Consider the following 23,903-nt stretch of genomic DNA (forward strand, 5'->3'; position numbering starts at 1 on the left):
TATAATATATTCTTTCGTGGGAATAATTTTGTGGATCTAGAGTAGTTTTGCACCACAATAGTTTTGCACTACTGTAACGCTCGTCTTTCTCCTCATCTGAAGAGGAGCAAGGATCGGACCAATATGCAGCGTAGTTTAAAGACATAATCACGTTTATTTTAACGAAGACGAAAAAACACTTGAACAAACTACAAAATAACAAACGACGTGAACAGACCTGAACTTGAGAACAAAACACATGAACGCACGAACAGGATGGAACACACGAACGAACGAACGGAAGAAACGAACGAACGAACGAACGAAACAGTCCCGTGTGGTACAAACACTGACACAGGAACAATCACCCACAAACAAACAGTGTGAACAGCCTACCTAAATATGGTTCTCAATCAGAGGAAACGTAAAACACCTGCCCCTGATTGAGAACCATATCACGCTCGTTAACAACCCTAAACATAGAAAAAAATAACATAGACTGCCCACCCCAACTCACGCCCTGACCATACTAAACAAAGACAAAACAAAGGAAATAAGGTCAGGAACGTGACAACTACAATAAATATAATAAGTATTATGATGGAAATTATTTGACGGAATTATTTGACAAACTTTTTCCCCTCAACTTTTTCATCCGACTTTTGCCCATTTTATATTTGTTTATTTTTAAATAATGCTAGGAGCACGAGGACAGATGCAGTGCCTCGGTCTGACGCCATTAAAAGGTCATTTACCACCTTCACAAGTGCAGTCTCAGTGCTATGATGGGGTCTAAAACCAGACTGAAGCCTTTCGTATACATTGTTTGTCTTCAGGAAGGCAGTGAGTTGCTGCGCAACAGCTTTTTCTAAATTTTTTGAGAGGAATGGAAGATTCGATATAGGCCGATAGTTTTTTATATTTTCAAGTTTTTTTTTTTTCAAGAGATGCTTTATTACTGCCACTTTTAGTGAGTTTGGTACATATCCGGTGGATAGAGAGCCGTTTATTATGTTCAACATAGGAGGGCCAAGCACATGAAGCAGCCTTTTAAGTAGTTTAGTTGGAATAGGATCCAGTATGCAGCTTGAAGGTTTAGAGGCCATGATTATTTTCATCATTGTGTCAAGAGATATAGTACTAAAACACTTGAGTGTCTCTCTTGATCCTAGGTCCTGGCAGAGTTGTGCAGACTCAGGACAGCTGAGCTTTGGAGGAATACGCAGATTTAAATAGGAGTCTGTAATTTGCTTTCTAATGATCATGATCTTTTCCTCAAAGTTCATGAATTTATTACTGCTGAAGTGAAAGCCATTCTCACTTGGGGAATGCTGCTTTTTAGTTAGCTTTGCGACAGTATCAAAAATACATTTTGAATTGTTCTTATTTTCCTCAATTAAGTTGGAAAAATAGGATGATCGAGCAGCAGTGAGGGCTCTTCGATACTGCACGGTACTGTCTTTCCAAGCTAGTCGGAAGACTTCCAGTTTGGTGTGGCGCCATTTCCGTTCCAATTTTCTGGAAGCTTGCTTCAGAGCTCGGGTATTTTCTGTATACCAGGGAGCTAGCTTCTTATGACAAATGTTTTTAATTTTTAGGGGTGCAACTGCATCTAAGGTCTGGCGCAAGGTTAAATTGAGTTCCTCAGTTAGGTGGTTAACTGATTTTTGTCCTCTGACGTCTTTGGGTAGGCAGAAGGAGTCTGGAAGGGCATCAAGGAATCTTTATGTTGTCTGAGAATTTATATCTTTTGATGCTCCTTGGTTGGGGTCTGAGCAGATTATTTGTTGCGATTGCAAACGTAATAAAATGGTGGTCCGATAGTCCAGGATTATGAGGAAAAACATTAAGATCTACAACATTTATTCCATGGGACAAAACTAGGTCCAGAGTATGACTGTGGCAGTAAGTAGGTCCAAAGACATGTTGGACAAAACCCACTGAGTTGATGATGGCTCCGAAAGCCTTTTGGAGTGGGTCTGTGGACTTTTCCATGTGAATATTAAAATCACCAAAAATGTGAATATTATCTGCTATGACTACAAGGTCCGAATGGAATTTAGGGAACTCAGTGAGGAATGCTGTATATGGCCCAGGAGGCCTGTAAACAGTAGCTATAAAAAGTGATTGAGTAGGCTGCACTTATGCACATAATGCCACTTATGCACTTATGCCACTTAAGGCCACTTAATACATTATATTAAGTGGCATTGTTTAAAGTGGCTAGTGATACTATTATGTAAAAATGTATCACTAACCACTTTAAACAATGCCACTTAATATAATGTTTACATACCCTACATTACTCATCTCATATGTATATGTATATACTGTACTCTATATCATCTACTGCATCTTGCCATCTTTATGTAATACATGTATCACTAGCCACTTTAAACTATGCCACTTTATGTTTATATACCCTACATATACCCTACATTACTCATCTCATATGTATGCCGTTCTGTACCATCACTCATTCATATATCTTTATGTACATATTCTTTATCCCTTTACACTTGTGTGTATAAGGTAGTAGTTGTGGAATTGTTAGGTTAGATTACTTGTTGGTTGTTACTGCATTGTCGGAACTAGAAGCACAAGCATTTCGCTACACTCGCATTAACATCTGCTAACCATGTGTATGTGACAAATAAATTTGATTTGATTTTTGCATAGATTTCATGACTAGAAGCTCAAAAGACGAAAAGGTATTTTTGTTTTGTAAATTGAAATTTGCTATCGTAAATGTTAGCAACACCTCTGCCTTTGCGGGATGCACGGGGGATATAGTCACTAGTGTAACCAGAAGGTGAGGCCTCATTTAACACAGTAAATTCATCAGGCTTAAGCCATGTTTCAGTCAGGCAAATCACATCAAGATTATGATCAGTGATCAGTTCAGTGACTATAACTGCCTTTGAAGTGAGGGATCTAACATTAAGTAGGCCTATTTTGAGATGTAAGGTATCACGATCTCTTTCAATAATGGCAGGAATGGAGGAGGTCTTTATCCTAGTGAGATTGCTAAGGCGAACACCGCCATGTTTAGTTTTGCCCAACCTAAGTCGAGGCACAGACACGGTCTCAATGGGGATAGCTGAGCTAACTACACTGACTGTGCTAGTGGCAGACTCCACTAAGCTGGCAGGCTGGCTAACAGCCTGCTGCCTGGCCTGCACCCTATTTCATTGTGGAGCTAGAGGAGTTAGAGCCCTGTCTATGTTGGTAGATAAGATGAGAGCACCCCTCCAGGTAGGAAGGAGTCCGTCACTCCTCAGCAGGCCAGGCTTAGTCCCAGAAAGAGGGCCAATTATCTACAAATTCTATCTTTTGGGAGGGGCAGAAAACAGTTTTCAACCAGCGATTGAGTTGTGAAACTCTGCTGTAGAGCTGGCCCCCGGGATGGGTTCAGTAATGCCAGGGCCACTTTGCTTCATCAGCACCGACCAGTATCCAAGAATGTCAAGCCAGACGTGCTGGCACGCCGCTATAGCCCCGCCACTACACCCCCAGAAGCCAAGACTATTCTCCCATGCTCCAACATCATTAGCCCTCTGCTGTTCATCTTCTGTTGCCGCGTACCCTCTGTATACCTCCTACTTTTCAAATGTCTACAGTTAAACTCATGTCTCACAGCCCTTTGTCGTCTGTTTCTGGGCCTCATCTCTGAGTTCCAACGCCGGAACCTCGGTCAACCAGGTATGCTCCCAGGTAGGACGCCAGGTGGCGCCCTTAGGTGGGGGGGTACTGTCACGCCCAGATCTGTTTCACCTGTCTTTGTGTTTGTCTCCACCCTCCTCCACGTGTCGCCCATCTTTCCCATTATCCCCTGTGTATTTATACCTGTGTTCTCTGTTTGTCTGTTGCCAGTTTGTTTTGTTCGTAGAACCTACCAGCATTTGTTTCCCTGTTCCTGCCTGTTTCTTGCTCCTGTTTTGTCTTTCCCTGTTTTTGACCCCTGTCTGCCCTGACCCTGAGACTGCCTGCCGTTCTGGACCCTTACACCCTCTCTGTATTATTGACCCTTGCCTGCCTTGCCCTGTCGTTTGCCTGCCCCTGTTTAAGGAATAAACTTTTGTTTATTCAACACTGTCTGCATCTGGGTCATACCTTAAACGTGATAAGTCTCTTCTATTTGGTGTCTTTTAGTATTGGTTTCTTTGCAGGATGTCACGACTTCCACCGAAGGGGGCTCCCCTCCTTGTTTGGGTGGCGCTCGGCGGTCGTCTTCACCGGTCTACTAGCTGGTCAAGCCTTCGTAGACAAGAATTTATTCCGCCTGATTTATTACTTGTGCGACTGTTGGAGCATGACCTGTACGTCAAGGCTGAGAAATGTGTGTTCTCCAAACAAGCCGTCTCTTTCCTGGGGTATCGCATTTCCACATCTGGTGTGGTGATGGAGTGTGACCGCGTTGCAGCCGTGCGTAATTGGCCGACTCCGACCACGGTATAGGAGGTGCAGCGGGTCTTAGGGTTTGCCAATCACTACCGGAGGTTTATCCGGGGTTTTGGCCAGGTGGCTGCTCCCATTACCTCACTGCTGAAGGGGGGGTCGGTGCGTTTGCGGTGGTCAATGGAGGCGGGCAGAGCATTTAGTCGTCTGAAGGCGCTGTTTACCGATGCTCCCGTATTGGCGCATCCGGACCCATCTTTGGTATTCATGGTGGAGGTGGACGCGTCCGGGGCTGGGGTTGGAGCCGTGCTATCACAGCGCTCGGGCACGCCACCGAAGCTTCGCCCCTGCGCTTTTTTTCGAGGAAGCTCTGTCCGGTAGAGCGAAACTATGACGTGGGAGACCGGGAGTTGCTGGCTGTGATAAAAGCTCTGAAGGTGCGGAGACATTGGCTTGAGGGGGCTAAACACCATTTTCTCATCTGGACTGACCACCGTAATCTGGAGTACATCCGGGCAGCGAGGAGACTGAATCCTCGCCAGGCAAGGTGGGCCATGTTTTTCACCAGATTTCAGTTCACCATCTCTTATAGACCAGGTTCCCTTAACACGAAGGCCGACGCGCTGTCCCGTCTCTATGATACCGAGGAGCGGTCCACCGATCCTACTCCCATACTTCCGGCCTCATGTCTGGTGGCACTGGTGGTATGGGAGGTGGACGCGGACATCAAGCGGGCGTCACGGTTAGAACCCACACCACCACAGTGTCCAGCGGGCCGGAAGTACTTGCCGCTTGGTGTTCGCGACAGGGTCTTAGGGGGAAGTACTGGTGGCCCACTTTAGCGAAGGACGTGAGGTTTTATGTCTCCTCCTGTTCGGTGTGTGCTCAGAGTAAGGCTCCTAGACACCTGCCTAGAGGGAAGTTACAACCCCTCCCCGTTCCACAACGGCCTTGGTCACATCTGTCGGTGGACTTCCTCACCGACCTTCTCCCCTCTCAGGGGAACACCGCGATCCTTGTCGTTGTGGATCAGTTTTCGAAGTCCTGCTATCTCCTCCCGTTGCCCAGTCTCCCTACGGCCTTGCAGACTGCGGAGGCCCTGTTTACCCACGTCTTCCAGCACTATGGGGTGCCTGAGGACATAGTTTCTGATTGGGGTCCCCAGTTCACGTCCCGGGTTTGGAGGGCGTTCATGGAGCGTCTGGGGGTCTCGATCAGCCTGCCCTCAGGTTTTCACCCCGAGAGCAATGGGCAGGTGGAGAGAATTAACCAGGATGTGGTTAGGTTTCGGCCAGGAGAATGGGTGAGGTACGTCCCATGGGCGGAGGTGGCCCAAAACTCACTCCTCCACGAACCTGTCGCCTTTCCAGTGCGTTTTGGGCTACCAGCCGGTCCTGGCACTGTGGCATCAGAGCCAGACCGAGGCTCCTGCGGTGGAGGAGTGGGTGCAGCGCTCAAAGGAGACCTGGAGAGCCATCCAGGAATTGCTAAAACGGGCTGGTGGGCGGCAGAAGGTGAGCGCTGACCGCCACCGCAGTGAGGCCCCCGTGTTCACAATGGGTGCTCTCGACCCGAAACCTGCCCCGCCGCCTGCCCTGCCGGAAGCTGGGGCCGCGGTGTGTGGGGCCATTTAAAGTCCTGAGGAGGATAAACGAGGTGTGTTATAGGTTACAGCTTCCCCTTACTAAACCCCTCGTTTCATGTGTCTCTCCTCAGGCCGGTGGTAGCTGGTCCCCTGCAGGAAGGTGAGGTGCCAGAGGTCTCTCCGTCCCCTCTGGACATCGAGGGGCCCCCGGCGTACACGGTACGTTCCATCCTGGACTCTAGACGCCGGGTGAGGGGCCTGCAGTACCTCGTGGATTGGTAGGGGTACGGTCCGGAGGAGAGGTGCTGGGTACCGGTGGAGGACATCTTGGATCCATCACTGCTGAGTGATTTCCACTGCCTCCATCCCGATCACCCTGCACCTCGCCCTCCGGGTCGTCCTCGAGGCCATTGTTTTGTTTATACGTATTTTGCTTTCTATTATTTTCCCCTGGTTTTGGGGACATACAGTGGGGAGAACAAGTATTTGAAACACTGCCGATTTTACAGGTTTTCCTACTTACAAAGCATGTAGAGGTCTGTAATTTTTATCATAGGTACACTTCAACTGTGAGAGACAAAATCTAAAACAAAAATTCAGAAAATCACATTGTATGATTTTTAAGTAATTCATTTGCATTTTATTGCATGACATAAGTATTTGATACATCAGAAAAGCAGAACTAAATATTTGGTACAGAAACCTTTGTTTGCAATTTAAGAGATCATACGTTTTCTGTAGTTCTTGAGCAGGTTTGCACACACTGCAGCAGGGATTTTGGCCCACTCCTCCATACAGACCTTCTCCAGATCCTCCAGATTTCGGGGCTGTCGCTGGGCAATACGGACTTTCAGCTCCCTCCAAAGATTTTCTATTAGGTTCAGGTCTGGAGACTGGCTAGGCCACTCCAGGACCTTGAGATGCTTTTTACGGAGCCACTCCTTAGTTGCCCTGGCAGTGTGTTTTGGGTCGTTGTCATGCTGGAAGACCCAGCCACGACCCATCTTCAATGCTCTTACTGAGGGAAGGAGGTTGTTGGCCAAGATCTCGCGATACATGGCCCCATCTATCCCCATTGTTTGAATATTAGGATGGCATTGATGGGGCGGCAGGTAGCCTAGTGGTTAGAGCGTTGGACTTGTAACCGAAAGGTTGTTAGATCAAATCCCTGAGCTGACAAACTAAAAATCTGTTGTTCTGCCCCTGAACAAGGCAGATAAACCCACTGTTCCTAGGCAATTGTTGAAAATAAGAATTTGTTCTTAACTGACTAAAGGTTAAAAAAATAAGCAGAATATTCAAACATGTTATCAGCATTAACCAACTATTCAGACCATGAGATCAGTGACTCAGGCAGTCAGTCACTCAAGGGCTGCTTTTGTGGGTGTGACAAGCAACTTTCATAACCTTTGAAATGCATCCAAGTGCTAAACTGAAATTTGAATGAATGTGTCATGCCATTAGAACAATGGTACAAATGTATTCATTAATGAAATAAATCACAACATTTATAATAATAAGCTTACAATAACAATGAGTCTCTCTTTTCCTTTGAGATTTCAGGATCCTAGTTGAGGACAATCTCAGGTGAGCCCTTGGATGCATTTCAAAGGTTTTGAAAGTTGCTTGTCACACCCATAAAAGCAGCCCTTGAGTGACTGACTGCCTGAGTCACTGTTTGAATATTCTTCTTATTTTTTTAACCTTTAGTCAGTTAAGAACAAATTCTTATTTTCAATGATTGCCTAGGAACAGTGGTTTTATCTGCCTTGTTCAGGGGCAGAACAACAGATATTTAGTTTGTCAGCTTGGGGATTTGAACTCTGATGCCAACCATATGACTTTGAGGTGTGACAGTGCACCTGTCAGAGGAACTTAAATACAAAAGTTCATACACTTATCATATAAATCTGCACTTGAGTGACTGACTGCCTGCATAGAATGAGTCACTGATCTCATGGTCTGAATAGTTGGTCAATGCTATGGTCAAAACTATGGTCAATGCTACGGTCAATGCTACGGTCAATGCTACGGTCAATGCTACGGTCAATGCTACGGTCAATGGTATGGTCAATGCTATGGTCAATGCTATGGTCAATGCTATGGTCAGTGGTATGGTCAATGCTACGGTCAATGCTATGGTCAATGCTATGGTCAATGCTACGGTCAATGCTACGGTCAATGCTACGGTCAATGCTATGGTCAATGCTATGGTCAATGCTACGGTCAATGCTATGGTCAATGCTATTGAAAGATATGAAAATGTGAGGCAATAGAAAATATAAATATTTTCACCATACATTTTTTTTTAAATCGCTTATGAAAACCACTAAAAGAAAAACATTATTCAGACAATAATGGAGTTATCTTTAATTTATTGAACAAAGGTTTATAAGATGTATTAGACATGAGTCTAATCAAAGGCAGAATCAATCATTGTCAAATGACCTTGTTTTGTAAATACTGTCTATGAAATATGCCATCAGTGACTTGAAGTGTCATTATTGATGAATTGTATAATGTGTCATGACGCACCTCCCCCAGCCGTGTGGAATGTCAATAGGATCCTGAAGTTGAGGTAACCTGACACCTGACACCTGATGATGATGCTGTCCTGCATATAATATAAAATCTCCCAGCTCCCAAAAGAATGATTACATTCATCTGACAATTAGTAAGGGTGGTATTATGTTGAGAGAATAGCTTGTGGATTGTCTAAAAGACTCATACTGGATTCTCTGAAGGTAAGTAGCCCACATCTGCACACATTATGTCTATTTATACATGTTTGTAGACTACAATATTTGGTACAACATGCGTAAAAAATATATATATTCCATAGCTTTAATTTTGTTGTTGTTGTTGACAAAATCCCTCTTATTGTGCTTCATTCATTTTAAATGTTGAACTTAGTTCCACAAGATATAAAAGCCAATATGCACTTTTTGATATGTAGCTTAACACGGTATTAGAATTGTAAAGATATTATTACTATAATACTACATTTGCCAATATTTTCAATTTAATGCTCTCATAATGAATATTGAAAATATAAAATAACTTGAGAAGCAGTAAGAAAAGCAAGTGTTGATGAGCATTACCCTTGTACAGCCTCCCCGGTTCCGGAAAGAACCCTCCATTAAAATAGATGACTTTAATTATTTGCTAAATGACATCCCAGTTTATAGACGTTACACAACTTAACTTGTATGTAAATCAAGTTTGTCTAGTTAAAAGCAGCTAAAACATGACCTACAACATGCATACATACATGAAGGCAAACCTCAACTCACCCTAGCATAGCATTCAACAGATTGTTTGGTACAGAAATCATTATTCACTTTTCAAAATGTACATTAACTCATTCATTTAGGGTCTGCAAATATTCTCATATTTACTACATTGAAATTACAGTTTAAAATCGCTTTCTCTGAATTCCAGGAAGGCAGCGTCTGAGTTCATTCACCATGGTGAGAGAGGATGGGGACATGCCAGACTCTCTACCAACCATCCCTGAGGGTAATATCTGTCTCACATCATTTACTGTCTTATGTATTAGCATAGAATTCCTAGTTAAGAGTAGATTAGAAGGAATTGTGGTTGACTGATATAATCAGTAAGTGAAATAAAATAATTCTGTACAGTCAGTACACCAAAGTGAGAGGTGTCATTCAACCTGGTCTCAGAGCATTTCGTATTATTCTCTACGTAAATCTTAAAATCAATTTAGTATGATATGTTAAGTTTTGTATGGTATGTATTACTTTGTGGATGTCCATCACCAATTTCGGATGACATGTTATGAATTACAATTTGTATTATATGTTACGAATTAGAAAAATATCAATATGTTCCGAATTTGCTAAAAGTATGATATGTTACGAATTCTAGCTAGGTAGCTAGGTGGCTAACTTTAGCTAGCTTGCTAACGTTAGCTAGGCTAGGGGGTAAGGTTTAGGGGTTAGGGTTAAGGTTAGGGTTAAGTTTGGAGTTAGGTTAAAGGGTTAAGGTTAGAGTTATGGTGTCACGCGGGACTAGGTGGGTGCAGGAATCAGACGCAGAGAGAGTTCCACTGAGGTCTAGTGCTCTTTACTAAGGCACACAAAAAATGAAGCCCAAACAATACAGGGCGCAGAACATACAACTTGACAACCCAAAAACCATAGGGTGTCAAGTGTAAGAAAGAAAATTACACCTCAGCCTATAATGCACACACGTAACAAACTAAAGACAATACCCCACAACCCACAATAGAAAACAGACTACCTAAATATGGTTCCCAATCAGAGACAACGCAAAACACCTGTCTCTGATTGAGAACCATATCAGGTCAAACACATAGAAATAGACAAACCAGACTTACAACATAGAATGCCCACACAGATCACACCCTGACCAAACAAAACATAAAACATACAAAGCAAACTATGGTCAGGGCGTGACATATGGTTATGGGAAGGGTAAATAAAAGGGTTATGGTTAGGGGAAGGTTTAGCTAAAAGGATTGCATTTACGGTTAGGGGAACAATTAGCTAACATACTAATTTGAGTATCCCGAATGTACATTTACTGTGTTATGTCTAATCAATGAGACCAGGCAGTATCATTGGATGGCAGATAGCTTAATTGTTTAGTTTAATTGATCATTGGTAATGTTTAATTGATCATTGGTAAATGTTTAATTGATTCAGAGGTATTTGCAAAAGGCTACCCCAACCCGGCCTTCCATGAGGATACGAAGCCTCAGGAGCGGATGACAGAGGGGCAGCCAACCGTTGACACGGAGCGCAAGCCAAAGAAGGGCCTCGGGTAAGTAACATTGCCATAATGGCATTCCTACTTTACTCCTAATACAGTTAAATATATTTTGGTTTGCTCATGAATCTATGTTTCATTCTCAAGAAGGAAGAAAAAAGAACCAGCAAAAGCAGTGGGATTTTTCCAGTTGGTATGTCCTGATTTTGGTTTCAGAAATAGCAGGAAATACACAAGAATCTTTTGGCAATTTGCACATACACTGTAGTACATGTAGTATATGTCAAAATGGGGTAATTTGTTACAAGTGATCTTGACAAGATTCATATTCTCCAGTCATTCCAACGTCTGCTGCATTTGACTGTGGTTTTATGTGTGTTGTGTTTGCAGTTCCGCTACGCTACTGGTTGTGAGGTGCTCCTAATGATAATCGGCCTGCTATGTGCTGCTCTCCACGGGATAGCCCTGCCCCTTATGTGTGTTGTGTATGGACAGATGACCGACAGCTTTGTACAAAGTGGACAGCAGCTCAACCATACAGGTACATATTCTGTTTGACAAGGTACACATGTAGCATTGTCATTTGATCACTCTGTTGCAGGACAAGGGCTCTATTTTAACAAACCTAATGCAATGGTAAATCTAAGCGCTGGCGGTAGAGCTTTAGGTTGGGAGTTTGTCAGAAATATTTTTCTATTTTCACAACCAAAAATGATCGGCGCAGTGCTGACGGTGGCGAGAAAGGGCTTAGTTTTGACGATTAAACCAGTTATGGGTGTGTCAGGCTTGGCCCCTCACTGGCCAATCAGAAAGTGCTCCATGGCTAAATACATGGTTTATTCAAGTTGTGTATTTATGGTATTTTATGTATCGCCTTGGAATCAACTCCAAATCCAAAGTTAGTCCATTATAGTTTGTTAAACAGCTTACAGAAATTAAATAACACAATGTAGACCTATCCTATCTTTGCTTTGTTCTAAGTAATTGCATGGTGTCAATGTGGACAGATATACATAGCATTCACACTGATATAGGGGTCTACTGTAAAGTGCATTATGGCTGAGCAGGGACATGCCAAAAGTTGTCAATAAGCTAGAAACAATTCATTATTGATAAGGCCTAAAAAGAGAGATAATCACATTTGAAACAAAACGAAACAACAACGTGTATTAAATAGGCTATGTCTAAATACACTTACAGGCACCATAATTACTCCCGGTGGTGATATAATAGTAGAACAATGCAGACTGTGGAGGGTTTTCTTTTCTCAGTAGCTGGACAGAGATCCAATATAAAGAGAAAGTGAGGGGCCCCCCGAGTAGCGCAGCAGTCTAAGGCACTCACAGTGCTTGAGGTGCCGGTACAGACCCAGGTTCAATCCTCTGAGCCCGTTGGGGAGTCGCAGCGATGATACAAGACTGAAATTTGGGAGAATACAAATACATAATAAAATGACAAATTAAAAACAAGCAATCTTTATTTTTTTCAACAACAACAATAAATAAATGTAAAATGTAGAGGAATCACCAGGATAAAAAAGACAGACGCATTGCTGTAGAACCAGCCTTCGTTATAGTAGGCCTGGGGTGAGGGTAGCCTACAGAGGGCTTGGGGTTTCAAAATATAAAACGGAAAACAAGCAATTGTTGCAGGAAAATAACTTCTAAATATGAGGTTTACCAGCATTCACTGAGGTTCTCATCTTTCGTTTCATGATGGGCATGGACACATGTAGCCTACATCATGGAGGGGTTTTAATGCACGTTCAAAGCATGGCTAAAATAATGTACGCCTGCCTACAATACATAGATAAAAAGGGAACGTCAGTTCAGTGTTTTGCTCCTCTCAAACTTGATCTTTTAATAAAGCTTTGGTGATTAAGATTTGTTTCCAACCCTTTATACAATCTTGACTAGCCTACTTGATTGCATTGGGCAGGACAAAAACAAACCAGCCTTTATTGACAGAATCGGAGGCTATGCTTGGTTTTTAATCAAATCAAATGAAATGGGGGGAAAATATAGTGTTTAATGTTTTTAAATACTATGAAGGCCTATACAGGCACCAAAAGCACATAACTCTTGTTCCATATTCATATGAGCAGTGTGAGTCACGGCTGGATATCCGCTGTATAAATCGGTAAAACCAGCTTCTGTTTGGTCTTAAATATCCCTGCCAGCACTCCCTGAAATTAGCACCGTGATCATGTCTTTAAGGACGCAACTCAAATATTTCCACCCCTCCCATCTGAGCGCAAGCAAACTGGAACAAGACAGGGAAATTACCAATCCTTGCGCAATAGTTTAACTATAGCAGAGTGCTGGTTTTAAGAGGTCGGAATTGCAAATGAACGTGCGTTTGACACTAGCCCTGCCTTAACGCCAGCCAAAAACAGAGCCCTATCAGGGGAATGCTTACTCACGGGTCCTTCCCAACAATGCAGAGAATGTTTACTGTTTATACTTCACCCTGTCCCCACTGCCAGTGTATCCCACCTTGTGAATGTTTACTGTTTATACTTCACCCTGTCCCCACTGCTAGTGTATCCCACCTTGTGAATGTTTACTGTTTATACTTCACCCTGTCCCCACTGCCAGTGTATCCCACCTTGTGAATGTTTACTGTTTATACTTCACCCTGTCCCCACTGCCAGTGTATCCCACCTTGTGAATGTTTACTGTTTATACTTCACCCTGTCCCCACTGCCAGTGTATCCCACCTTGTGAATGTTTACTGTTTATACTTCATCCTGTCCCTACTGCCAGGTATCCCACCTTGTGAATGTTTACTGTTTATACTTCACCCTGTCCCCACTGCTAGTGTATCCCACCTTGTGAATGTTTACTGTTTATACTTCACCCTGTCCCCACTGCCAGTGTATCCCACCTTGTGAATTTTTACTGTACATACTTCACCCCTCCCCACTGCCAGTGTATCCCACCTTGTGAATGTTTACTGTTTATACTTCACCCCTCCCCACTGAGAATGTTGACTGACTCCAGCACTTCCTGGTTCTGTCAGCAGTCATTGTCCTGTTGGAATGTAAATCTTCGCCCCAGCCTACCAAGTGGCACAGCGGTTTAAATCACTGCATCGCCATGCTAGATGCGTCACTACAGACCCGGGTTCGATACCGGGAAACCCATGAGGTAGCGCACAATTGGCCCAGCATTGTCCGGGTTAGGAGACGGTTTGGCCGGCCAGGATGTCCTTGTCCCATTGTGCTCTAGTGACTCCTTGTGGCGGGCCGGGCGCATGCATGATGACTCGTGACGCTAATTGTATGGTGTTTCCTCTGACACATTGGTGCAGCCGGCTTACGGGTTAAGCGAGCAGTGTGGCAAGAAGCAGTGCTGCTTGGCAGGGTTGTAATTTGAAGGGTGCATGGCTCTTGACCTTCGCCTCTCCCGAGTCCATACGGGAGTTGCAGCGATGGGACAAGACTGTAACTACCAATTGGATATCACAAAATTGGGGAGAAAAAGGGGTCAAATGTACACCCCAAAAGATATCTTCGCCCCAGTCTAAGGTAATTTACACTCTGAAGCATGTTCACACCAACGATTTGGCTCTATTTATTGTTCCCTCTATCCAGTCTCACAGTCCCTGCCACTTAACACCATCCCTACCGTGTAGCTTTTAAATAGGTGATGAGCTGTGCATGTTTTTCCCTTATGATCTCAGTCTTTCACATTACTTTTTTTTGCAAACTCCAACTGTCATTGCCTTTTCTCAGGAGTGGCTTCCATCTGGCCACTCTCCAATAAAGCCAATATTGGTGAAGTGCTGTAGAGACTGTTGTCCTTCTCCCATCTCAGCCAAGGAAAGGGAAAGGGGATCTCTAGTCAGTTGCACAACTGTTGTCTTCCGCATTTAACCCTTCTGAATCAGGGAGGAGAGGGAAGATTCCTTAATCGACGTCATTGCTCTTCGGGAGCAGTTGTGGGGGTTAACTGTCTTGCTCACCTTGCCAGTTCAGGGATTCAAACAAGCAACCTTTCGGTTACTGTCCCAACGCTCTAACTGCTAGGAACTCTGTAGTTTTGTTAGAGTGGTCATTGGGTTCTTGGTCAGCTACCTGACCAAGGTCCTTTTTGCCCGGTTTCTCAGTTTGGTCAGACGTTGGTCGGATGGCCAGCTCTACTCTGGGTAGTTCCATATGTTTTATAATTTCCCAATGATGGAGACCGCTGTGCTATTGGAAACTTTCAAAACTCTACAAATTGTTTTATACCCTTCCCCAAACACTGTATGTGCCTCATCACAAATCTATCTCGGAGATCTACAGACAGTTCCTTGGATTTCATGGTATAATTTCTGCTCTGACGTGCACTGTCAACTGAGGGACCGTACACTGAGTATACAAAACATTAAGGACACCTGCTCTTTCCATGACAGGTGAACCCTTATTGATGTCACTTGTTAAATCCACTTCAATCAGTTTCGATGACGGGGAGGAGACAGGTTTAAAGAAGGGTTTTTAAGTCTTTAGACAATTGAGACATGAATTCAGAGAGGGTCAATGGGCAAGACAAAATATTTAAGTGCCTTTGAACAGGGTATGGTAGTAGGCGCCAGGCGCAACAGTCTGTGTCAAGAACTGCAACGCTGCTGGTATCCCATGTGTATCAAGTTTGGTCCACCACCCAAATGACATCCAGCCAACTTGACACAACTGTGGGAAGCATTGGAGTCAACATGGGCCAGCATCCCTGTGGAATGCTTTCGACACCTTGTAGAGTCCATGCCCCGGTGAATTGAGGCTGTTTTGAGAGCAAAAGAGCCCATCAGGTCTTACTCAGACTGGCTACGGAGAGTGTGATCACACAGTCATCCGGAACAGGCAGTGCTCTCATGCATGGTTCAGTATTGCTTTCCTCAAAGCAAGCATGGAAGGATAGCGTTATGGTCAGATTTGCCAAATGGAGGGCAAGGGAGAGCTTTGTATGCATCTCTCTTTGAGGAAAAAAGGTGATTTCTATGTTTTTTCGCCTCTAGTTGCACAGGTGACATGCTGGTAGGATTTCAGTTTTCCTGCATTAAAATCCCCATCCACTAGGAGCGCTGCCTCTGGGTGAGCATTTTCTTGTTTGCTTATGGTCCTATATAGCTTGTTGAGTGCGGTCTTAGTGCCAGCATCGTTTTGGTATTTGACATTTATTAGGATCTCCATTAGCTGCTGCAGAAGCATCAGCTACTCTTCCTGGGATCCACATGAAACATACTAACATCAGACATAGTACAGCACATTATTAGTCAAGGACTGAAATACATACATTTGAAACATCACAAAGCCTACGTATCAGTACATACACACAATATCTAGATCTAAAACATAGTTCAATTAACATTACAATACAAAATATATAAAATGGCTGTGTATCTTCACAGTCCCCTTTGTGCAGGAAGGTGTTCTTTTACCTGTTTTTTAAACTGATTTTATTGCTAGCTTGAGTTACCTGGAGTGGCAGAGAGTTCCATGTAGTCACAGCTCTATTTAATACTGTACGTTTCCCAACCTCTGTTCTGGACCTGGGGACGGTGAAGAAACCTCTGGTTCATGTCTTGTGTTGTACTGATGATTGTCAGAACTGTTCCAATTGCTTGAACAGACAGTTCGGTATCTTCAACACATCAATACCTTGCACAAAGACCAATAGTGGTTCAGTCAATCTCTCCTCAACTTTGAGCCAGGAGAGACTGGTATGCATGTTACTGACACTTACCCTCCAAGTACAGTACATCTAAGTGTGATATGTCAAGAAGGCAGAGCAATGCCCGATCATGGACAGATCTCTTCCCGTTTTAGCAACCATTGAGTCTATATGTTTTGACCATGACAGCTTACTATCTAGGGTTACACCCAGCAGTTTAGTCTCATCAACCTGCTCAATAGCCACATTATTCAATAATAGATCTAAACGAGGTTTAACGTTGACTGATTGATTTGTTAAATAAATTATGCATTTTGTTTTTGAGATATTAAGCACCAGACTATTACTAGTTACCCATTTTGCTAGTTACCCATTCTAAAACTGACTGGAGCTCTATATTAAGTGTCTCAGTATTTATGTTACTGTTGCAGAAGACGTATATACTATTGATTTTGTCAGCGTACATAGACAAACAGGTTTTATTCAAGTTCAGTGGAAGGTCATTTGTAAAAACAGAAAACAATAGCCCAAGCCAGCTGCCCTGCGGTACACCACACTCAACGGAATTTGCGTGAGAGAGGCTTCCATTAACAAAACCCTCTGTGTTCTATTAGATAGGTAACTGTCAATGCATAATAAGGCAGAGGATGAACATTTTTCAGGATCATTATATCAAAAGCTGCTCTGAAGTCTAACAAAACAGCTCCCACCATATTCTTACTATTCATTTATTTCAGCCAATCATCAACCATTTGTCAGTGCTGAGCATGTTGAGTGCCCATCCCTATAAGCATGCTGAAATTCTGTTCGTTTTCTGTAAAATAACTTTGTATTTGATCAAACTATTTTTTCTTTCCAAAAGTTTGCTAAGCACTTGTAACAGGCTGACTTGTCAGGTGTTTGAACCATTAAAGGGTGCTCTGCTTTTCTTGGGTAGCGGAATTACCTTTGCCCCCCTCCATGTCTGAGGGTACACACCATCTTCTAGGCTTGTGGTGTTAAATCCACAGCTATCTTGGTAAATAGTATAGTCTACAGCTTATCATGAGGTATTCTTACTCAGGTGAGCAGAACCTCGAGACTTCCTTAATATCACTCACCAGCTGTTGTTAACAGAGACACTCATCTCCACCCTTGATCTAACCCGAGCTAGATGTATATTATCCGTGTTCTTGTTCAGCCACGACTCTAAGAAACATGGGATATTACAGTTCTTTGTCAGGATTTGGCCAGGATTGTTCCGGTTTTGGCCACTAGATGCCCCCATTGTGCTTTTTTGACCCTTTTGTTTTCTCTTGTTTCCAGTTATTATTTGCACCTGTGCCTCGTTTCCCTTGAATGTATTTAAACCCTTAGTTTTCCTCAGTTCTTTGCTCTGTGTTTGTATGTTAGCACCCAGCCCCAGCGATGCTGTGAACATGTGTTACTCCTGTTGGATTCTCTTGAGGTACTCTGTTTTTGTTCTTGTTTATTTATTTTTGATTATTCTTTTGAGTTTTTTCCCCTGCGGTATCTACCACCTTGTGGATTTACCTTTTGTCTTGGAGGATTTACCTTTTTTCTCTTGGAATTACTTTTGACGTTGTGGATTTATATTTTTGCCTGAAGTACTTTCCTTTTTACTTTATTAAAGCACCGTCTCAAGTACTGCTGTGTCTGCCTCATATTCTGGGTTCTGCCAACTATTAGTGGCTCAGTTTGCTAAGTGACTGTTTCTCACACCAGAGACCCGAGTTTGTAACCGGGTCCTGACAGTTCTTCAGGTTCAATTAAAAGGATAGTCTCAAAGAGCTTGTCCAGTTTGTTCTCTTGCACGTTTGCTAATAGAACAGAGGGTAGAGGAAGTTTATGTTCTCATCTATGTACAATTGTGGCCATAAGATCTGAGAATGACACAAAAATTAATTTTCACAAAGTTTGCTGCTTCAGTGTCTTTAGAAATTTGTCAGATGTTACTATGGAATACTGAAGTATAATTACAAAGAATTCATAAGTGTCAAAGGCAGTGTTGACCCTTCTTTTTCAAGACCTCTGCAATCCACCCTGGCATGCTGTCAATTAACTTCGTGGCCACATCCTGACTGATGGCAGCCAATTCTTGCATAATCAATGCTTGGAGTTTGTCAGAATTTGTGGGGTTTTGTTTGTCCACCCGCCTCTTGACGATTGACCACAAGTTCTCAATGGGATTAAGGTCTGGGGAGTTTCCTGGCCATGGACCCAAAATATCGATGTTTTGTTCCCAGAGCCACCTTATGGCAAGGTGCTCCATCATGCTGAAAAAGGCAAACTGTTCCTGAATGGTTGGGAGAAGTTGCTCTCGGAAGATGTGTTGGTACCATTCTTTATTCATGGCCGTGTTCTTAATAAGCAAATTTGAGAGTGAGCCCACTCCCTTGGCTGAGAAGCAAACCCACACATGAATGGTCTCAGGATGCTTTACTGTTAGCATGACACAGGACTGATGGTAGCGCTCACCTTGTCTTCCCTGGACAAGCTTTTTTCCGGATGCCCCAAACAATCGGATAGGGAATTACTGAATCACTGACATGACGTCAGCTAGTCCTTTTGTGGTAGGGCTGAAATGCAGTGGAAATATTTTGGGGGGATTCAGTTCATTTGCATGACAAAGAGTGACTTTGCAATTAATTTGATCACTCTTCATAACATTCTGGAGTGTATGCAAATTGCCATCATACAAACTGAGGCAGCAGACTTTGTGAAAATGTATATTTGTGTCACTCTCAACATTTTTTGTCCACGACTGTAGTTTTGTCAGGGTGCCCGCACGTCGGCCTCTCTTGCACTTTCTCCTCCGGGAGCGGAGGATTAGGGTCTGGTCCGGGGTGAGCAGTATGTCCTGCACCGCCAACTGGTTGAAGTAGAAATCTTCATCCAATACGAGATTAGTTATCGCTGTTCTGATGTCCAGAAGCTCTTTTCGGTCAGAGCAAACAATGGGGGAAACATTATGTACCAAAAAGTTTAGATCAGCACAATGGAGCTTGTTTCTGATCTCAGTTTCAGGAATGGCTGACAAAGCATTACATTTACCTAAAATTAACTCTGCAAATAGCCCTGTTGGGAGATTTGGAAAGTCAATCATTCAACAATATATATAATATTATAAATATTAATCTTTAACTTACAATCTTTGGATACTATGCGATTAGAAAGGTTCAAAGTTCATATAAGACGTCACAGCACAGTGGAAAGATATATGGCACGTGGAAATGAAAAGAGGATGGTCTCACGGAGATACATTTAGGTGGGCTGGACTGAGTGTAGCAGAGGGGTGGGATTAAAAAGCTCATGATCAGTAATAGTTATAACTGAAAACACGATATACATGTCTGAGTACATATCCACTATCTATACAAAATGTCATGTGTTTTATCCAAAAATAAATATATTTGTTGTGTAATTACTGTGTATAAAAGTAGCATGTATGACTGCAACTGGTTCAGAAGATAATCATTTATGTGGGGTTAACAGCAGCAAAACAAGCTATCCATAGTGCTTCCATTACCCCCTGCAATCCTCTCACCACAAATATGCTTATCATATTTTCAAGATATTGTTCGTTTAGAGCGATCAGTGGCTAGGATAAACAAAGCCCGGGCAAATACAGTTGATGCATGGGATGTATTATGTAACACTGTATCAGATATCAACAACTCTTGACCAAGCGACAGACCTACACGGTGAGGGAGTGGCGGGACGACATTTTCTTTTCTGAGAATAACATACAATATATTGTATTGTAAACTCTACTTCCTTCCTGTAAAATGTCATATTGTGTACTCAAATAATTGACTCCTGACGGTATGTAAATAGTTTGAGGATCATAAAAAAAGTGCCATGTATTTAAAACTTGTGTGAAATGTATATGTAGCCTAACAAAAAAAAGTCTTAAAAACGGGGATGCAATGTGCAAAAAACCACACACAAATACACACTTAACAGCAGAATTGGTCAGCAACTAGTAAAACGGCCGCTATGCAATCCAGCACCATTCTTAATGTATCAACCCCTACAAAAATGCCCATTAATTATAATCCACATAATAATTCACCTGTTCTGTTGCTGCGGGATTATTTTCCTGTTGAAGCAAACTGGCTCAAATTAAGATCTTACATCTGTGTATTGGCTATAAAGTGCAGGGCTCCTTTGTGGCCATGTATTACAGTATGAGATACATATATGTGATTATTTCTATTATGGGTTGCATTGTTTAGGCATATCTTCACCATATATTTGGTGATTTGTGGATTATGTTTTATGCTACACATATCATATGTTAGGCACGCCAGATTGTGAACATTGACTACTGGTATTGTCATTTCTCCATAGCCAATTTCACTGTGGAGGAGATCAGCGCTTTATTGAACTCAACTGACGGATGTATTCAAATTCCTGGAGTTGATATACAGGCTCTAATGACTCGGCAAGTGATAATGAGTACAGTAGATAACACACACATTATCAATATATTATATCATAAATATATCCTCATGTAAATACAATGTCGCTTTTATTTATGATTATAAACTGGGTGGTTTGAGCCCTGAATGCCGATTGGCCCGACAGCCGTGGTATATCAGAACGTATACCACGGGCATGACAAAACATGTATTTTTACTTATAAACTGATTACCAATGTAATTAGATAATAGCAATAGGGCACCTCTGGGGGTTTGTGGTATATGGCCAATAAACCACGGCTAAGGGCTGTATCCAGGCACTCTTGCATAGTGTTGTGCGTAAGAACAGGCCATATACCCCCACCCCCACCCCCGTTGCTTATTGCTTTAAAATATACTGTGTGATACATACATTTGAATTTCCAGACATGCCTATTACTTCATCGGGATCGGTTGTGCTGTGTTCCTGCTGGGGACCTTTCAGGTGATGTTGTTCTTAGTGACAGCCACCAAACAGACCAAACGGATCCGGGAGAAATACTTCCATGCCATCCTACACCAACAGATGTCCTGGTTTGATACACACCAGATAGGAGTTCTCAACGTCAGGTTGACAGAGTAAGTTTGATACACACCAGGTAGGACTTCTCAACATCAGGTTGATACACACCAGATAGGACTTCTCAATATCAGGTTGATACACACCAGATAGGACTTCTCAACATCAGGTTGATACACACCAGATAGGACTTCTCAACATCAGGTTGATACACACCAGATAGGACTTCTCAATATCAGGTTGATACACACCAGATAGGACTTCGCAACGTCAGGTTGATACACACCAGATAGGACTTCCCAACGTCAGGTTGATACACACCAGATAGGACTTCTCAATAACAGGTTGACACACACCAGATAGGACTTCTCAACGTCAGGTTGACATTGGAAGAATGATTGGGATTTATTTGTTTATCAAAGACAATGTCATATTTTAGCATATATGATCACATTGAGCAACTACAGATATAAAAAATGCTATTAAGATTGTTTAAATAATGTCAATTATTATAATATTAATCATTTATAATATTTTACTTTCTACAGTGACATCAACACAATCAACGAAGGCCTTGGAGACAAGATCTGTGTGTTCGTGCAGTTCTTCTGCACCTTCTTGTCAGGGTTCATCATTGGTTTCATCTTCGGCTGGAAGCTGACACTCGTCATCCTGGCCGCCAGTCCTCTCCTGGCAGGATCAGTTGCCGTCTGGTCCAAAGTAAGACTACCAATGACCTGCAAAGACAACGGCTTCATCCCAAATGGTACTCTATTCCCTATATAGTGCACTACTTGAAGTAGTAGGCTACATAGGGAATAAGGTGCCATATTGTTTTCATATGTGTCACTCAACAGTGGTTGCATCACTGCTCTTGTGCCCAATCCCAAATCCACTCCTAGTTTACACTTATCCAATCCTCTCAGTTTTCCACAATCACATTTCTTTTATAAAGACATTTTTACATCAGCAGTGTAAGATACCGTATTCTTTAACATGTTGTATTTGATTTCAGATACTTGCCACCCTGACCAGTAAGGAGCTGTCTGCCTATGCCAAAGCAGGGGCGGTAGCTGAAGAGATACTGGTGGCTATCAGGACAGTTTTGGCTTTCAATGGGCAGAAGAAAGCTGTGGAAAGGTTCGTCAGTTATTAACTAATTAATGTGTTGCATAAAACAGTATATCTCTTTCAATATTTATTAATACGATCTACCTAAATCAAGACACATTCCCCTATTAAGGCATTTCTTCTATATATTTTAGGTATGAAAAGAACTTGGAGGATGCTAAAAACTTTGGAATAAAGAAGGCCATCACCACTAACGTGGCCATGGGCTTCACCCAGTTTGTCATATTTGGGACGTACGCCTTGGCTTTCTGGTACGGGACCAAGCTCTCTGTAGACGAGCCTGAAAACTACACCATTGGAAAAACCATTACAGTAAGCTTTCATGGAAGATTTTAAGTAAGAATGTACTATTTTCCAATAGATACATGTTATTGTGAAGAGGCCTCTGCAATGTCTTCACACCTGTTACTCTGTCTGACATTAATAGAATTCCTTTCTTCATTACGTTCTTTGTTGCTGCTATTTTTAGGTCTTCTTCTCAGTGATTATTGGGTCGTTCTCTTTGGGCCAGGGTGCGCCTAACTTGGAAGCCATCGCCAAAGCCCGGGGTGCTGCCTATGAAGTCTACAATACCATTGACCAGGTACCGGAAGTATTCAGTTTAACCCCTGAATCACCATAGCATTGAAACTGTATGAACTCACTCTAACTCACTCAGAACAACATGATCTCAAGTCCAATTTAGACATTTGTCCTACTGCCGCGGTTGATGAGTTGATTTGTTTGTCATAGCCGCGGCCCATAGACAGCAGTTCAAAGGAAGGTCACAAACCAGACTATGTGAAAGGAGACATTGAATTCAAGAACATCCACTTCAGCTACCCCTCCAGGAAAGATGTCAAAGTAAGTAGTGGATTTGAATCAGATCCAGACACCAACCTGTCTCCAAATGACTTGAAAAATGCACAATAAGGAAGAAGCTAAGTTGAATTTTCAGTTTCTAGTTGGATTAGCAAAAACAAAATGACAAGCCGTATAATTGTAAAATGACGGTAAAAATACATGTTAAATACGTTGTGTGACGTGTTCCCTGTCGCTGTAGATTCTTCAGGGAGTGAATCTGACAGTTCCTCGTGGGAAGACCATAGCTCTGGTTGGAGCCAGTGGATGTGGGAAGAGCACCACCATTCAGCTGCTGCAGCGCTTTTATGATCCAGACTCAGGAGAGGTATGAACAAATCTGATCAAGGCTTATTCAAGTTCATTAAGAAGAGACACATGTCCCACTGTAAAGACTCCAGAGGAGGCTGGTGGATGGAGCTATAAGAGGACGGAATAAATTCCAGCCATTACAATGAGCCCGTCCTCCAATAGCTCCACCCACCAGCCTCCAGTAAAGGACTCACATGCTTTATGATCCAACCTCAGGAGAGGTATGCAGGACACGAGTGCATTAAAGTTCAACCAATTGACTCATA

At 42.7% G+C, this 23,903-nt stretch overlaps 1 protein-coding gene across 1 annotated transcript in view; it reads left to right on the plus strand.

Moving 5' to 3' along the window:
- Positions 1-4,931: 4,931 nt before the first annotated feature.
- LOC129849602 (ATP-dependent translocase ABCB1-like) overlaps positions 4,932-23,903 on the plus strand; it is a 29,897-nt gene continuing 10,925 nt past the window's right edge. Inside the window, exons 1-13 of the mRNA XM_055916418.1 lie at positions 4,932-5,199; positions 9,404-9,481; positions 10,654-10,771; positions 10,865-10,910; positions 11,108-11,258; positions 20,725-20,818; positions 21,222-21,413; positions 21,903-22,074; positions 22,370-22,494; positions 22,620-22,797; positions 22,955-23,068; positions 23,218-23,328; positions 23,528-23,653. Coding sequence (XP_055772393.1) covers positions 4,932-5,199; positions 9,404-9,481; positions 10,654-10,771; positions 10,865-10,910; positions 11,108-11,258; positions 20,725-20,818; positions 21,222-21,413; positions 21,903-22,074; positions 22,370-22,494; positions 22,620-22,797; positions 22,955-23,068; positions 23,218-23,328; positions 23,528-23,653 — 1,773 coding nt within the window. The remainder of the gene's footprint in view (positions 5,200-9,403; positions 9,482-10,653; positions 10,772-10,864; positions 10,911-11,107; positions 11,259-20,724; positions 20,819-21,221; positions 21,414-21,902; positions 22,075-22,369; positions 22,495-22,619; positions 22,798-22,954; positions 23,069-23,217; positions 23,329-23,527; positions 23,654-23,903) is intronic.

This window comes from Salvelinus fontinalis, unplaced genomic scaffold (assembly GCF_029448725.1).
Source record: "Salvelinus fontinalis isolate EN_2023a unplaced genomic scaffold, ASM2944872v1 scaffold_1561, whole genome shotgun sequence".
Taxonomy (NCBI): Eukaryota; Metazoa; Chordata; class Actinopteri; order Salmoniformes; family Salmonidae; genus Salvelinus; species Salvelinus fontinalis.